Source organism: Tasmannia lanceolata, unplaced genomic scaffold (genome assembly GCF_043159265.1).
Source record: "Tasmannia lanceolata isolate RefF3 unplaced genomic scaffold, GAP_Taslan_0.1 ptg000016l, whole genome shotgun sequence".
Lineage (NCBI taxonomy): Eukaryota > Viridiplantae > Streptophyta > Magnoliopsida > Canellales > Winteraceae > Tasmannia > Tasmannia lanceolata.
Genome location: NW_027518693.1, coordinates 12,008,319 through 12,026,098, shown reverse-complemented (window position 1 = coordinate 12,026,098; position 17,780 = coordinate 12,008,319). Strand labels below are relative to the sequence as shown.

The window sequence follows — 17,780 nt, the reverse complement described above, 5'->3', positions numbered from 1 at the left end:
TATCATGGACAATTGTGGCAAAAATGGATAACTCTCATCTTGAAATAAATCTTATCCAAGACAATCCTTCCTACAATTAAACAACCCCCTAAAGATAAAAATATGCCTTCGTGATCAAAGTCGTCCATCTACGAACCAATCATATTGGATGGTTAAGATTGTCTGATCAAAGCAATCTTTAGGCTATGCTCAAATCACCATCGAGCCAGAGAACAAAGGTCCAATTGTCCAATCATGCTGCTTCTAGTAGGTAATGTAGATTGATAAAGTCAATAACTCAATATCAAGGTTCCCAAAAGAAATATTGTTTGTTAGGCCATTTCGAAGAAAGACATTTCCCTGCTCAGTTTTACAGGTGAGAGAAGAGCTAGCTACTGTGTTCTCACTTTTTAGCAGATTTTGTCTTATTCATTTAACTCATCTAAGGTGGCTGTTCTCTCGTGAGCATGAAACTGACACGAAATGACATAAATGTTTCCAACTGAAACTGAAAATGGTTAAACCAAAATCAAAAGTGTACTATATTAGTATGTATTACATAATTATATTTATACGAAGTGAATACAAAATGTGGTGCGTGCATTATTTATAAATATTTATATGAATTGCATGTGAAATTTATTTGGCAGGTGCTATTTTTGACATGCGACAATGCATGTGATTTAGAAACCATTACGGCATCTTGCTTATATAATGATTTTTAACTCCGTATTTATGGTTATTCTAGTCTTTCTTCAAGTTTCATCTTTAAATTCTATCATTAAAACATACGTTTCCTTCATTTTATAGGATTTCCACAAAAATTTCCACTGAAACCAAAACATTTCCATTTCTGGGGCGGCCGGAATCGAAATTAAAACCCAAATTTAAAGCTTCGCTCCTGAGCCGTGAAATGGCTTTCCATGAAATTGCCTACCAAATCCCATTTTATTAATTTGGTTGGTAGCAACCTAACACATAACACTTAATCTATTCCATTAATATATTCAATTGGCTCCTTCCATATCAACTTCTCGTGACCTACAAAAAAAATTCCAAGGCCCACTTTGGATACCTCTAAAAGTTATCTGCATATAATATTATATGCTTGTTCTCTTACTTGCATATAATATTATTTGCAGATAATTGATTATATTAGTTTATATCTTTGTTAATTGCTTCCAAAGTGATCTTAATATCCCCTTTGAAAATAAGATTAATTTAGAATAGGGAAATGATACATTCACCCCCTCTTGTTCCCCGGGCCAGGCGGAGTCATAAATGCACTAGAGGGGATTGGCTCTAGGAAGAAAAGGGGGAGAACATATCACTTCCCTTTAAAATAACCTTATTTGCACATAAGAACTAATTTTGATGGTATCCACGGCACGGCCACGGCTGGTCGCCGCAAAGAGTTAAGGCCTTTTTAGATACTCCTAAAAGTTGTTTGTGTATAATATGATATATCCCTCGAGTCGGATTCACATATGATTTTATATGCAAATAATGGTCATAAATAATTTTATATTTATGTTAGCTAATAATAGCTTCCAACGTCGCCTTAATGAATCATATTTGCAAATAAGGACCGAAATAGGCCCTTACTATGCCATCACCTAATGTTTAAAAATAAATTATCATGCCATTACCTTAGAGCTTCATTGGATACTTCTTCATTGGAACCTGAAGTGGCACCTTAAAATTTTAGGGAAGTGATATTTATGCCCCTTTTCATCACCAGGGACACCCAGCGCCAGTGTACATGGCAATCAAGGCCACTAGATTCTTCTGACATCAAGTACATTAGGCCCCCTTTAGTCATTGGTATACTGGCACCAGGTGTCCCTGGTGATGAAAAGGGGCGTAAATATCACTTCCCAAATTTTATTGATAAGAAAAAATAGTTACAAGAGGAGGACATAGAACATTGACAACCCATCAAGATTGAAGAGGAAGATTAAGAACCCCTTCACAGAGAAACAAACAATTTTGTTAGTTAGGTAGTGTGAATATAAGGAATACATAATTGGTGGTATCAAATAAGCTCCTCTAGAGTTTTTTGGGAGAGTAGTTCAACCCCGATAAATTGGATTAATGTTGGTATCACAACCATGATCGGCCTAGCTGTCCGCAACAAAATTTCCTTCACTAAAGATGCTTCTTTGAATATGATTTTATATGCACATGGTTTATAATTAAATATGAAGTGACGCTGTTAGGTAGGCGACATACAAATAAGGGCTCAGAGGCCTCGTTTCACGTGGGGAACACAAAAGCTTACACATATACCAATTAGGGTTAAGAGGGCTTTCTCCTGGAAATAATTAAATACAGTATGGGCCCGTTTGGATGCCGAGAAGATTTTGATTTGGATTTCTCACATGTGCTGACCTTTTTGCATTGTAATTTGGATCGGATCAAATTCTTGGATTTCTAATTCAGCAGTTGACAGTGAAAAAAAATCAGATTTCTAAGTTTACTGTGGAAATAAGAAATTAGAAATCCATAGATCTGGGAGTTTCCTTCACCCTCTTTGCTCCTCAACCTCTCCCCTCCACTAGGAAGTATCCCCTTCCCTCTCTGTCTCCCTCTAAATGAGCTGCCGGATCTATTCAATTTATATTCAAAACTCAATTCCAAATCCAAATACAAAATGGACGGTATCCAAACGGGCCCTAATAGTTTTAGAAATGACATAGTTGGGATTTGCTGGGAATTTCACGAAAAGGCGTCTCACGGCTGACTTTTTCATGAGAGAACAGCCACACCTGCTCATTTTAGAGTAGATTCTGTCTTATTCATTTAATTCATCTGAGGTGGCTGTTCTCTCATGCAAAAGTCAGCCGCGAAATGCCTTTCCGTGAAATTCCCTAGCAAATCTATGTTTGCAATCCGAGGAGGTCTTTAATTAGACTAACAACATGGAAAGATCATTTTGAACTATCACCACTCACGTTAAGAAAACTCGATTTTGTATTGCACTACGCCATAGGTAGAACCTCCGATCTAAAGAGGGATGACATATTGTAGAACATCTATAGATTTGAAGGTTAGGATCATTCTATGGGAATGATTTTTTAGGCACAACCCTTTTAAGTCCGCCGAACAAATGATTGGTCTGGATAATCAAATAATATGGGCCCCACTGTATATATATATTTTTAAATAGGATGATCTTAACACTCCGAGGACGACAAATTATAGAGCCTCTACATATCCGAGAGTTAGGATCATTCTATGGAGATGATTTTCTGGGCACTTCCTAATTAAGGAGGAGCTCAACAAACGAATGGTTCGGATCATCAATTAATAAGTGCGCTTTTTATTATTTGAGGCAAAAGTAAGGGCTATCCTCCGGCGTATAAGATTGATGTCGTGAAGGTATTTAGACAATCTCATAGTGGAGAAGATTCTAAATGCCATCAAATGCTTGGAAGGTCGATCTCCAAATCCTCGGAGATTTTCCTAGATGAGATTTTGGACTGGATCGAGGGTCATTAGTCTGTTTTAATCATGTAAAGAGGTCAACAAATGGAGAGGCGGATCCCCTTGCTCGTGCATGAGTGGGTAGAGCGGCTTTAGAGTTTTTCGATTATCTCCTCCCTTATTAAATATAATCCACAATTTCAATAATAATAATAATAAGTACCTTACTATATATTTTTTCTAAATACTTGCATGTAAGTGCAAACACCATACCTCTATCTTCCTTAATGACTTCCAAGGTGGGTTATTGGTCTATGACAAGCAAAAGAGAATAACTTAAAATAATCTAATTTACAAATAAGGACCGATTATGGTGCTATCCATAGAGGCACATGGTGGTCTATGACAAGCAAAAAGTGAAAGGGAAATGACCCGAAGACAAAATGAATGACTTTAGATTACCCAATAATGTGGTTTAAAATGCAATTATTTTTAACTAAACGCGCACTCACATTCGTCCATCATTTAAAAACTAGAAAATCAAAATTGTTGAATCTTGCGTCTCATTTTACCCATTGAAGAGATTATAAATGGTGTGTGCACATGGATTCCAATATTTTTTAAAAAGTACAGTGGAGCCCACTTCAAAGAATGATCCAAACCGTTTCTTTGTGGCGACACAGCGCAAATAGGATCTACCCTATAGATCATTTCCATAGGATGATAGTAACACTGATATGTGGTGGGTCTGCTCTATAGATCAGAGGGTTAGAATCATCCTATGGAGATGATCTATACAATAGATAATATTTACATTGTGGCCCAACAAATGGACGGTTTGGATCATCATATGAAGTGGGCCCCACTGTACTTTTCGGAAAATACTGGACTTCACATGCCTACACATATAAAAACTCACATGCCCACACCATATTTGGCAAAATGCCTTTTTAAACAACGATTCTTTCTTTGTTTGAAAAAACGCGATTTAATTGTTTCTGGATTAATACTCCGTTTAAAACTTTTATGGTAAAATAACTGAGGAAAACATTTTAAACATGTTTTTTGCCAACTTTTCAACTTTACCCCACGGTATTTTGTAAATTTCAATTTAAATGCATTTTTTTTGGGTGATGATATTTTCACCCCCGCAGGACTTGCACACCCACTAATAATGTGATTTGACATAAAGTTGCCCACTTTTCACGTCAAATCGAGTTATAAAGGGGGTGTGCACGTAATGCGGGGAGCACGGGGGTGGTTGGTGGTTGGTTTGAAAATATCATCTCCCTTTTTTTTTATGTTTCCATTTTTTACTATATTTTTTTAACTAATACCCGATTTTTTCATGTGCTGTTTTTTTGCCTAATCACGTTTTGCTAACTATTGTTTGACACAGTACCAATCTGGTGAGTCGATTGCACATATATGCCCCGCGTGAAACCCATAGTTTGCATTTAGGGGTGCAACTTGGGTCAGGCTCAACCCGAACCTGACGGGTTCAGCACAATTTTGGTTTGGGTTGGGTTGGGAAACACCAACCCGATTTAAATTTGGGTTGGGTTAAGGTTGAGGCCTTGGCAACCCATCCCGACCACCATCCTCTGATTTTATCATGATTTACTTAGCGTTATGTTTTTTACTTGTTTTTTCTATTTGGCCAAGATGAACCCGAACCCAACCCGACCCGATTTGGAAGCGGATTGGGCTAGGGTTGACAGAATGCTATCTCAGGTTGGGTTAGAGCTGGGCTCAACCCGATCCAACCTGACCCGAGTTGCACCCCTAGTTTGCAATCATCCACCGAGAGTACGAATGAAAAATAGGGCGAACCACATTTTCAGGAGCTCCCGCGAGCCACCAAACGGCAAAAATGCCATGAGATGAGTTCTCCACTCTGGTATCCACTTCCTAAAAACGCTCCCGACAAAAACAAAAAGCTACTCTTAAATGGTCAACTACATAGTACCCAACAGAAGAGAGATAATCTATCCAAAGGGCAATGTTTTTCACCCCTGCTATAGGATTATGCGCCCCACTTTTAATTGATTTGACGTAAAAAAGCCAACAATACACATTAACAGTGGGGCGCATAATCCTACATTGGGCTGAAAATATCATCTCCCAAATCCAAAACCTTTCATTACATCTGTGCCAGTTGGCAACCAAACACCAAAAAAACAAAACTTATAAACATCAAGAACCAAGTACCCAAAAAAAAAAAAAACAAACCCACGTTAATTGTGAAATGCCGGGCCCATCCACGTCACCATAACAATCCCAACCGTACAAATTTGTAGGACCCACATCATGGCCGACGATTTAGTAGTTAGATCATAAAAACTGGGCCCCACAAATAATGAGAGAAACAGAAGCAACAGATCTTATTATTCCCAGAGAAAAACAATACATACAGACAGCGTAAGTTAGCAATCACCCCTCATAAATACTACCATTTGATTTGAATACTAGGGTTTTTTTTTTTCCCTCTCTGAGTTTTTCTCAAGTTTGAAGAGAGAGAGATGGGAAACCCTAGGTGTTTTTTGGATATTAGTATTGGAGGAGAGCTTGAAGGTAGGATAGTGATAGAGCTTTATAAGGATGTTGTGCCCAAAACTGCAGAGAATTTTAGGGCTCTTTGTACTGGAGAGAAAGGGATTGGACCAAATACTGGAGTTCCTCTTCATTACAAGGTTACAAATTTATTATCTTCTCTCTCTCTCTCTCTATTGGTTTTTTGTTTGAGGACAAAAAAAGGAGTGGGTTCTTGAAATGGGTCTGTCCCAGAATCTGTTTTTTTGTTGGGGAGAAAGCTGAAAGACAGAAAAAATAGAGTGGGTTCTTGAAATGGGTCTGTGTTATAATCTGTTTTTATGGGTTTTGGGGAGAAAGCTAAAAGACATAAGAAATAGAGCTGGTTCTTGAAATGGGTTTGTTTCTTAATTTGTTTTTGGTGTGGGGATAAAGCTGAAAACTGGAAATTTTTATTGGGTTTTTTTTTGGAATGGGTTTCTATTTGTTTCTTCTTTTCTATATTGATTGGATTCGATTCGGCTTTACTCATGCTTTTGATTATGCGAAAAAGACGGTAATGCCCTTTGTATTTTGAAATATCACTAGTTTACATTAGGTTATCCTCTGGTTTTCTATAAAAGCAGGGCTATTTGGGTCTTTTGGGCTCGAATGATTAGTTCCAAATAGGATGCTGCTTTTGTTAGTTGTTGACCTTGGGACGCCTTTTCTCTTCTCTAATTTTTTTTTCTCTTTGGAATATCTTTGGAAATACACAGACAAAATAGGTATCTCCTTGCTTTTTCTAAAATTTAGGAGAAACCCTTTTGGATATTTATTTTTAATTTGTAGGGAGCTTTCTTATGTTTTTCCGAAAATGTAGGAAGCCCTTTTGCTATCACATGTTATTAGGAAATAACTCAAGGTTGGTTTTAACTTCAAGCAATCACATGTTAATATGTTGCCATTTATTTTTGAGGAATATCCGTTTGCAAACTAGCCATTATAGCTCCATTTGGGATATCCTATAGCGAGTAGTATAGATCAGGCATCCTATAGTGAGTAGTAGATCAGGCATAATTTATTGGAAGTCATTTGATTGAATGTAGTTTATAATACTTAACATGAAATTCATAGGAAAACCAAATATAGAAGGAATGTTTGGCATTATAATCATGTATTCCAATACCCAAAATCTCTTATTCTTCTAGATAAGATCTCCTTTAATTTTCTATTTATTTTGAAGAATAAAATGGCTTTTAATTTGCATTATTTAAAATAATGATATGGGTGAGTAAAGTTACAGGTAGGGCCACGCACAAGATGATCCCGATTGTTCAAAAATTGCTTCCCACTCTGGATGAGCTAGACCCCAAAAGTCTTCCCCATTGGATGATCCTAGTCCCATTGTTTTGTAAATTTTACGATTTACGATTCAAATCTAATGTTGGGGTTTTCGATTTGAATCTCTTAATTGAATTTTAATTTGCATTAATCTTCCAATTTTGGATTGAATCTTACAATTCTATCGTAAATCGTACCATTCATAATATTTTTGCGATTTTTTCTAATTAAGTTTTGTATAAAAGAAAATAGAACTTTTATTCGAAATACCCCATTTTCCTTCTGCATTCGAAGAAACCTTTGAAAACCCAGTGAGAAGGAAAAAGACAGAGGAGGATGAGTTCAAACGAATCAAACTAGTTTGAACCATTCAAGCACAGTGCATGTGCTTGAGGGCATTACATACATCAAGGGGGGAGACCACTATTATGAAGACAACATCGATGACTTACCATTTTTTTATCATTGATATTTGTCATTTGATGTTTAAGACATTGAGAATTGACATGATCCTGTCTCCATTATTGACAAGTTATGAGATTTCACTAATTCTTGGTGAATTGCAAAGAGAATAAACGGTGTTTATATAGAGCACTTACATGATAAACATAGAAAGATATTGCGATAAACATGGAAAGGGATAAAAGTAGAATATGCTAATCTAGCCTAATCACTAATTTATTCTAACCATCTAATCTAGTTAGGTTGCCTCATTGAATCAACTAGCCTAATCCACCACCATGACGATCCAATGGTTCATATCAACCCGATCCAACAGTGAATCTTACATATTCTAACATGCCCACCTCAAATGTATGTGGATTGAAAAATCGACATACGTTTGATTACAATAAAATTCTCTAATATGAAAATAGAACTTTCCACTAAAATTATTGGTTAGAAAATAGCATCATTTGATTTGAAGTGCATTGCCAAAATTTGATGATGAATATCGCATGATGTTGTTGCTGAATATATATTGCCGAAGAAGACGCCGCTTGTTGATGTGTTGCAAAGAGATGAATCAGAAGAAATCATAGCCTCAATGGGCTAGACAAAACTCGAGCCTCGATGGGCGAGTAGTAATGGGTCACTATGGACCAATGCCGGGATGGGCAAGAAATGAGTCACAAATGACTAATGCCGAAATGGGCAAGAATGAGCCTAAATGGGCAAGAATGGGCCTCAGGTGAGTAGAGCAATCAATTTCAGGCACACACCTCGAAGAAGTACCTCAACTGAAATGGATCGAGCAATAAAAGAGAGAAAAAAAGGGAAGTATAGAGATGCATAGAAAGATATTGTGATAAACATGGACAGGGATAAAAGCATAATATGCTAATCTAGCATAATCACTAATTTATTCTAACTGCCTAATCTAGCTAGGTTGCCTCATTGAATCAACTTGCCTGATCCACCACCATGACGATCCAATGGTTTATATCAACCCGATCCAACGGCGAATCTTACATATTCTAACAATTATTTTTAAGATTATTATCCAATATGTATGGGTTTGGATGGGAAATAGATGAATAGTATGTGGCAAGTTAGTTAGCAAACAATTCGTATTATAATAGTGATAGCTAATCATTGTAGTTATTAATTAAATTAATAGATTTAGATGAAAAATGAATACTTAGCTGTTTTAGCATTCTCTTATTTGTTTATATTATATGCACACACACATTAATACATACATATATATCTGAATGAATCTTACATTTACTATCCGATGCAATTCGACGCATATTACGATTTACGATTCGATTTTGATTTTCAAAACATTGCCTAGGCCTATGATTTGTAGTGAATTTCCCATTGAATATAGACAATTGCCTTTTTAAGTCTTTCATTATATATGGAACATCCCTGTTTCTAGGAAGTTCTGCATGATTCCGATATCTCATAAAACTTAAAAGGTTTGTTCTTTCGCCTTCTTCCTTATCATCTTCATTTCCCATTCACAATCATTTTTGACGAGTCACAACTGAGTCGAATCACAAAAATTTTAACCTCAATTCCACTCCCCATCTTTTACCTTCAAAATGTATGTTTTTTCATTGTTATAAAAAACTTACTTGTTTGATAGGAAGCTCACTTCATCGGAAACTTTCGGAAGCCAAGTTCTTCCCGCTTCCCAAATTTAAGGGAAGCGTGCTTCCCAGACTTCCTACGCGTTTCCTGTTAATTAAGAGTATGCTTTCTATTTAGGTGATTATGTCTTGGCAAAAAGAATATTCTCATTTTGGTAAGTCTGAAGGGGCATATTTAAAAAAATAGTGCATTTAAAACTTGAAAATTCATCTGAAGTTTCAAATAAAATTCTGTGAATCTTTTCTTGAAAATGTAAATTTCTAAAATTTATAATTCTAATTAGTCACTAAGTCTTATTTTCCACTTGTAATCCTTACCTATATTAAGCCATTTCAAAAAAAAAAGTTACCTATATTAACCCTTCCTCCCTAACCTATTACAATCCTACTCTTTTTTTGTACTTCTTGTTGGCTTCAAAATCCCAACGAGGCTCCTTACATATTTCATGTTGAATTTCAATGACGCTTCCAACACTTTTTTTTTACTTTCTTTAGTGCTTTTTCACTTCCCGCATTTTCTCTTTTTTGAGCCCCTCGCTTCCCACTTTCGCTTCCCGCATCACTTAGTCTTGCACTTGCTTCCCACTTTCTCTCTCGCAAGTTGCAATTGGTGGTGAATAACTGGCTTTTCTGTGTTAAATTCGACAGAATCTACATGTATTATAGGAACTTACCTGATCCGCAAATGGATATGATCTATTTTAGTTTATGGTTTCAAATTGGGTGTGATCCTACAGTATCTTAATTCTTAACCAAGGTTTTAAATTCGGAATCGGTTCGGTTTCAGCCAAAATTCCGAAATTTCAGCCGAAATTCGGAAAAAAAAAGGAATTACATTTTTTTTTCGAAATTTCGGTAACTTTCGGAAAAATAGTAAATTTGTGAAAAAAAATTCCCAAATTTTGGCCGAAATTTTCGACATATCTGAAATTTCGGCCGAAATTTGGGATATTTCCGAAATTTCGGGTTCTTGGGACTTTGGTTTCGGCCCCCACTGAAATCCAAAATTTCGGTATTTCGGCCGAAATTTAAAACATTGACCATAACCTCTTACAAAAGCAAAATATGAAGTCTGACTCTTAAGATCTAGAAATACTTGTTTTAAGCTAGCATTGTTGAGTTTACTTTACTAATAGTCACTAAACATTCATTACAGGGTGTATGTTTTCATCGCATCGTCAAAGGTTTTATGTTACAAGGTGGAGATATATCTGCTAGAAATGGCACAGGGGGAGAATCCATCTATGGTTTGAAATTTGAGGATGAGAATTTTGAACTGAAACATGAAAGGAAAGGAATGTTGTCAATGGCTAATTCTGGCACCGACACAAATGGGTCTCAATTCTTTATTACCACAACTCGGACACCTCATCTAGATGGGAAACATGTAGTATTTGGGAGAGTAATTAAAGGCATGGGAGTGGTTCGTTCCATCGAGCATGCTCCCTTGGGTGAAGGGGATTGTCCCACTGTTGATGTTGTGATCGCAGATTGTGGAGAGATTCCTGAAGGGGGGAATGATGGCATTTCAAATTTTTTCAAAGATGGTGATGTGTATCCTGATTGGCCTCCTGACCTTGATGAGAAGCCATCTGAGATTTCTTGGTGGATAGATGCAGTAGAGTCTGCAAAAAAAATTGGTAATGAACACTTCAAGGTGAGACCTATAAATTCGTGATTCTGATTCATATGATTCTGTTTAGCAATAATCGTTCTTATTGTCGGTATTGTTGTTTCTTTTATAATTTTTCTCAAAACAAATCGATTTGCTCTGATTGAGTTAAGCACCATTGTGTTCCATTTTTGTGCTGCAAGAATTTGTTCAATTTGAACTTTTACGATGTGCAATCCTACCTTCTACCGTAATCAAAATATTTGATTAGAGTAGCAAATCTGGATAGTCCTTTTTTTCAACACAGAAGGCTATTTTTTTAAAAAAAAAAATAGCAAATCTTTCCAATTGTCCCATTTTTACCATCGCATGAACCATTTCTTGCCACAAATACTTCTCTTTTTGGATTATGTATCTGTGTTTACCTATTTGCTTTCACTGGCCATTATATTATACTTATACAACTTTTTCTGAGCTGTTGCTGAATACAGAAACAAGATTACAAGATGGCCCTTAGGAAGTACCGGAAGGCTTTGCGTTACTTGGATATTTGCTGGGAGAAGGAGGAGATCGATGAAGGTGAACCGTTTAGTCTCTTTATATTCTGCTGTTCTTTTTTTTTTAATGGTTATATTCTACCGCTCTTGTCTTACTCAATTCAACTAAGCCTTTGTCCCAAACTAGTTGGGGTCGGCTATGCTCTTGTGAATGATTATATTCTACTGCTCTTGTGTTAATCTCAACTCAACTCAACTCAACAAAGCCTTTGTCCCAAACTAGTTGGGGTCTGCTAAATGAATCCTTTAGAAAAATTTCATGAAGAAGGTGAAAGGAATCTACACGGCTCTAATCCCGGCTCTCGTTGGGTTCTTCTACGTGGATCATTTTCTTCCATTGTATCCTATATAAGGTCATGTTCTTTATTATGTTCCTAGCTATCAAGGCTTTCCTCACTGTTTCTACCCGAGTTGTTTTTGGTCTGCCCTACCCCTTTTTACTCCATCAATTTGGCATGAGTCACCTCTTCTCACCATAGCATCCAAAGGCCTACGTTCGATTATGTCCAAACTATCTTAAGCGATGCTCTCTCATCTTCTCCTCAATTGGTGCCCCCCCCCCCCCCCCCCCCCCCACGCACACACACACATCTTTTTATGAATGTCTTCATTTTTAATTCTATCTAACCTTGTGTAGCCGCATATCCATCTAAGCATTCGCATCTCCGCTGCACTCATCTTATGCACATGTTGCTTCTTAGTGGCCCAACATTCTGAGCCGTATAGCATGGCTGGCCTTACAGCTGTCTTATAGGACTTTCTCTTCAACTTTCCCTTCATTTTTACTGCTCTTGTGTTAATAATTAAAAAAAAAATCTACTGCTCGTGTTAATAATTTCTTTTGACTAGTCTGTATACCATTGCACGCTTGCCTGATTTCCGTTTCTGTGATTGTGCAGAGAGGAGCACTTATTTGAGGAAGACAAAGTCACAGATATTTACAAATAGTTCTGTAAGCTTTCCATTAACCATTTGGTGGATGAGAAACTCTTAGTATTAAATATGTCCTGCACTATTATTTCAAAAATCAAAATTAAGTATGAAATCATCCAAATGTCCAACTGAGCCGATTGATTTCCTGGAGTAAATCTGACAAAATTGCCCGATTTGTGCATGCTAATCAATTGTGAAAAAAAAGAGATAAAATTCAGAAAACTAATGAAAATATCGTAGGAAATTAGCTTTAATGGTTTATTTATTTTAAAATTTGTAGAAAAAGAAAAGTTGGGCTTATCAAATCACATCCCGCCTCTCCCTCTCTAAAATCTCTCCTTAGAATTCCCTAAACCCCTGCCCTTTTTTTTTAATTGTGGGCTAACCTTCTATTTGAGCCTCAGATCGTCAAAGAAGATTCCAAGAACTTTATCCAATGGCTGTGTCACCCTGATAGTTGCAGATTTCATGAGATGTCGCCTTCCACCATGATCGGTGGCCGGCCAATGAGTTACAGATTTCATTATTCAAAACAAAAAAAAACTTCAATCCTTTTTGCTAATATTTGGTCGGGACCCAGTCCTCATCAGGGGGAGGGCGGGTTTATGTCTCCCTTCTCTCATTGGCCGTCAACACGTTTTGCACTCCACTAGATAATCACCAAACTGGTCGTGGCCCATTGCCAACATCCCTCTTCCTCTAAACAATATATGACCGGTGAAGGGAGGGGATACAATGGGTATAAAAGAGAAAGTTATGTACACTCCAGTTTTTTTATCAATTATTTTAATTTCTAATCTATAAGAAATGTTTTGGAAAAGTAGCAACAAGATATACCTGTCAACGAATTGAGGAGTTTAAAATTAAATCCGCTTAATTGATGTGTCACCAACCATTTGTCCTTGTTCCTTTGGGCCATGGCTGTCCTCGCTGTCAGATTCAATTCAGATATTGCTCATCAGTTTCCTAGAAACTATAGATCCCTCTACCGTTTCCAAAAATCTAGAGATGTTAGTGTGCTTGGTTGGTGCTGACTTATACTTGTGTGACAAAATTTATCAGTTTCCCTTCTCAGACTAATCATGTCATTGACTTGTTGCCTTTATGTCTGAGCTCAATCATGGCCCACCAAAATTTAGTAAAGGACATCCCTAGCCTGCATGGCCCATTGTTTTTAACACCGCATTTTTACCTTTGACCGAGTTCTTGTCTGAGTCTGAATATTGCCTTGCCAAGTCAATTAAAACTCCTTAAACTCACTCGAGTTAATGAAAAATTGACCATGTCAGTCACTGACTCGCCTGATTTAACTCTCTTTTAATATTATGGTCCAGTTCTCATCGAGTCTGAGTTTTGAAACACTAGCTTAAACTTTAAAAGTTTCATTTGCTTTAATGTGTTCTCTATCTTATTAATTTTTCCTTCTTCAATCACTCAGTTCAAATTGGAGTTTAATTAATTTTCGCATTGTGTAGTTTCTAAGGATATTTCAGTGAGTAAGTAACATATTGGGCAATAGAGTCTCCAAAATTTACCAGTTGCTCCATACATGCCTAGAAAGTAGAAACATTTCTCAAATATCCTGAATCTGCTATAGAAATTAACAAATGGCTAAGAAGTTTCTTGAATGTTTTTAGCGTGCGTTTGTTTTATCGAATTTATTTGTATCTTTGAATGCAGACTGCTGGATGCATCTTTAGTATAATACTTTTTTCTTATATTTTTCTCATTTAGACTTTATCAACTGGCAGTTGGTTGGATTTATATGATCTTGGCCTCTGTTTAATGATGGTTTTATCCTGTTTCTCTAATACGCGTCATATGCTTAGGCCTGTAAGTTGAAACTAGGAGATTTAAACGGCGCATTGTTGGACACGGACTTTGCAATGCGTGAGGGAGAGGGGAATGTGAAAGCGTTGTTTCGTCAAGGTCAGGTTAGTATCGTCTACTTAGATGGGGATTTTGTTACCTTATTTCATGTTTATGGTTTATGGACGTTGGATGAGTTAGTGGCTTGTCAATCTTCTTCTTTTTTTAAAGTAATTGCTTAGATATTTACACCCTAAAACGTTAGAAATAATCCGATGTTTGTTCTACGACTGATCATCAGAATGGGAAATTCTTTCTTCTTGTGATTAATCATGCTGCTACCACGAAGGTCATGAATAATGCAAAAGAAAAGAAAAACGCACCAAAATATAGGTCTCGTCATGTCGACGAACAAGAAATTACATTTTGACTAAATGAATCGACCAATATGGCAATAAAAAAAACTGATGAAGAGTGACAAAATTTAATATATCTTACAATAGAAATCTTTATATCATTGTCACGCTGGACTGGTAGTCTGCTGAACTGCTCGAGAAGTTTCAAAATGGGAGTCCTAGTTTCAACGTACAGAGCAGATGTGCAACTGGTCATAAAAGCCCCAAATATCTTGCAATGTCTCTGCTGAAGAACTTTATGGCATGTCCTCTGTGTGTGATTATGTGTGGAAAAAGTCCTTTGTTAAACCTAATTTCCTGTATATAATTTTCTCAAAAGTTTATTGTATATAAGTTCGTAAAATGATACACTAATTACTGTTTAGGATGCTAATATTTCTCTTTCTAATCTGTCAGGCGTACATGGCGCTTAATGATGTAGATGCTGCAGTTGAAAGCTTCAGGAAAGCATTAGAGTTAGAGCCAAACGATGGTCTGTGGGTTCCAATTTGCTTCCACATGCTTTTGTTATGGGTAGGCAGATTCTAAAATGTTAATATCTGTAATTGTCTTAATTTGTGGCATTTCAGGAGGGATTAAAAAGGAGCTTGCTGCTGCAAAGAAGAAGGTCAGTGTTCTTGACATAAAGCAAAACTTTTAGGGCTCTGGTAATTTTAGACATTGTTATGAAATCTCAAAATGGGTTACAGATTACCGATAGACGTGAGCTGGAGAAAAAAGCTTATTCCAAAATGTTCAAATAAGCATTGAAGTACTATGGGTATGCAGGAAGCCTTTTCTAAATATTAGAATTTTGTTGGTTATAAACTTTATTCCAATGTCAACCTTTCAGATATATGGCATTGTATATACTAACTATTATTCTGTTTGGGATGGTTATACAGGCAAAAAATATTCAAAGCATTTACAAGTCAAAATTCTCAATCTCTATCCTAAGCTTTTACCGTCGATTGGTTCAAGCTTCTTCCATGGCAAGCATTGATTATCTTGAGCAGAGTCCATGTATTTGAAGTTCAAGTTCTATTTCTTGTGATCCTTGTTTATAGCTCAACTTGATTTTTCTAATGGCTTTTCCAACTGCCAGGTTTTTTATTTGGGAGAAGAATTCCAGATTCCACGAGCAATATACACACCCGCACCAATGCTTGAACCAATTTTGATCTGAATATTTGCGAAATTTTCACTGTGGACAGTGTATTAATTGTTTGGCTGACATGAATTGCTAAAGTAAAGTACAGTACATGCTATCCTCCGAAAAATCTCCTTGTGCTTCGTACAAAGAAACTTGTTATTTTCTGTAAAATGGACTGTTTCGTTTTCCTGCCCATCTTCTTATTTCTACTGCTTTTTGATCTTCTCATCTTTTGTTCTTGAGATTTCTCACTTGGTTTTGCTTGCATGTGACGATCCGGTAGAGAAGTTGAACTTCTAATGACCGTTTTGCCCTCTACTCCTCTGAGTCTTAACTCTTCTTTTGCTGCCTGTTTTATACTCTCTTCCTCTTCAACTATCTCATCCACCTGAATACCCGTCCTTGATGGGTTTCGTGCGTGTAGTTTGTTAAACCTTCGTAAAGCCTCGTTTCTGCTCACCTCAGCTATTTGCCTCTGTTCCATTGAAACCGATACACGCCACTCTGCAAGTGCAGTCTCCTCAACAGCTTTTCTAGTTAATGCATAGTGCTCTTCATTAGAGAGTTCAAGCATCTTGTTCTCCGTTTCATAATGCTTAATGTGATGAACTGCGGCTGCTGCCGATGCTCCAAATGCTTCTGATTCTATTCTCACTGCTCTGTGTGTGAGCTGTAAGGTCTGTAGAGACTGTCTTTTAAGTCTAAGCTCTTGTTTAAGATTGGCTCTTGCTACTTTTTCCTCATCTATTTCTACTTGAAGTCTCACCATTTCTTCGCCGCTTTGATCCAAAACCCGACTTATTTCGTCGATTTTAAGCCTAGAGCCTGTTTTTTCCTCCTCTTTGGATTTGATGCTTGCATTTGTCGTCTCGAGTTGGGATTCGAGTGCGTGAATGGCTGTGTTGGCTATTGAGACTCGGTTTTTGGCTTTGGCTAGGCTTGATTGGAGCTTTTCGAGTTCATCAGTTAGAGGCTTTGAGTCTAACCAGGACTGCATGGCACTTTCTCTAGCTCTGTTGAGCTCTTCCTTTGTGTTGGCTAATTCTTTCATTGTCGCCTCTAATTCTTCATCATAAGTTTTCGAATTTTCTATGTTATCCTCCATTCTGTCATCAAACAGTTGCTGATAGTAGTTGGGTTTTTGCTAAAAAAAGGATTGAGTTCTTACAGGGTTTTATCAGTCTGATATTGAGGATTTGGTTTGTTAAAATTGATATCAGCTAAATGTTTTTAAAATAGGTTGAATTCTCTTAATGGGCTTTATGTTGTTTGTCTTGGTGTCTTGGTTCGGCTGGATCAAATGTTATCGAAAGAGATAAAAAGGGACAGTTGTTCTTAATCCCCCGTCATTGCCTTGGCTTTGTTTACATCGGCTTGTATTTTTGTGTTTAGAAATGTTTGTTTTGCATGGAAAGAAACATGCTGAACATATGGTGGCCAACATATATTTTCTGGGCTCTGCTTGTGCCATGTGGATGTGATCTGGTCCTTCGACCTGACTGTTACATGTCTGGCCAAAGACTGTTGAGAACCTCGATCGGAAGATCCTAGGTCCTTGATCATTTAAACCTTACTTGGGAATATGTCATGAAAATAAATACACTAGAGGGGAACCATTCAAAGTAATAATAATAAAAAAAAAAAAAATACACTAGAGGGGATGGCCTGGGGAAGAAATGGGGGCGAATGTATCACTTCCCTTTTTAACATAGGCCTGAATTGGTCCGTCTAACTAGGTTTGATCAGAACTGATCAGATTCGGTCCGATTTGATCAGAGATGCTATAGTTTCTTTCAGAGGTCTGTGAATGGAGGGGTGGACCGAGCTCACTTTGGAGTGTCTAAACCGGACCGAGGTCCGGTCACTTTGGAGTGTCTAGACCTGCGCTAGAGATTTTGATTATTTACCTCCTTGATCATTGATGCTTTTGTACTATTATGCTCATTTTCTTGTTTTTTTTTTTTT

General features: G+C 37.0%; 1 protein-coding gene across 4 annotated transcripts; it reads left to right on the top strand.

Annotated features, from left to right (window-relative positions):
• Nucleotides 1-5,813: 5,813 nt before the first annotated feature.
• On the top strand, nucleotides 5,814-16,008 carry LOC143848573 (peptidyl-prolyl cis-trans isomerase CYP40-like). Of its 4 annotated transcripts, none has more exons than XR_013235417.1 (10): nucleotides 5,816-6,098; nucleotides 10,513-11,013; nucleotides 11,460-11,547; nucleotides 12,425-12,477; nucleotides 14,288-14,392; nucleotides 15,080-15,155; nucleotides 15,253-15,290; nucleotides 15,373-15,443; nucleotides 15,568-15,654; nucleotides 15,768-16,008. XR_013235417.1 is itself a non-coding variant. In XM_077357537.1 (8 exons), the coding sequence occupies exons 1-8, from the start codon at nucleotides 5,928-5,930 to the stop codon at nucleotides 15,424-15,426; spliced, it is 1,086 nt and encodes a 361-aa protein (XP_077213652.1). In that variant the 5' UTR covers nucleotides 5,814-5,927; the 3' UTR covers nucleotides 15,427-15,444. The 4 variants fall into 4 exon arrangements, 1 of the variants encoding a protein (XP_077213652.1); XR_013235418.1 differs by having other exon boundaries at nucleotides 15,568-15,685; XR_013235419.1 differs by lacking the exon at nucleotides 5,816-6,098 and adding an exon at nucleotides 6,594-6,704.
• Nucleotides 16,009-17,780: the final 1,772 nt, after the last annotated feature.

Bases quoted from the DNA above. Each gene is read 5' to 3' on its own strand.
- LOC143848573 (XM_077357537.1), top strand. From the start codon at position 5,928: ATGGGAAACCCTAGGTGTTTTTTGGATATTAGTATTGGAGGAGAGCTT. The intron at 6,099-10,512 runs GTTACAAATTTA...CATTCATTACAG, and splicing joins GAGTTCCTCTTCATTACAAG to GGTGTATGTTTTCATCGCAT. The intron at 12,478-14,287 runs GTAAGCTTTCCA...TCATATGCTTAG, and splicing joins AGATATTTACAAATAGTTCT to GCCTGTAAGTTGAAACTAGG.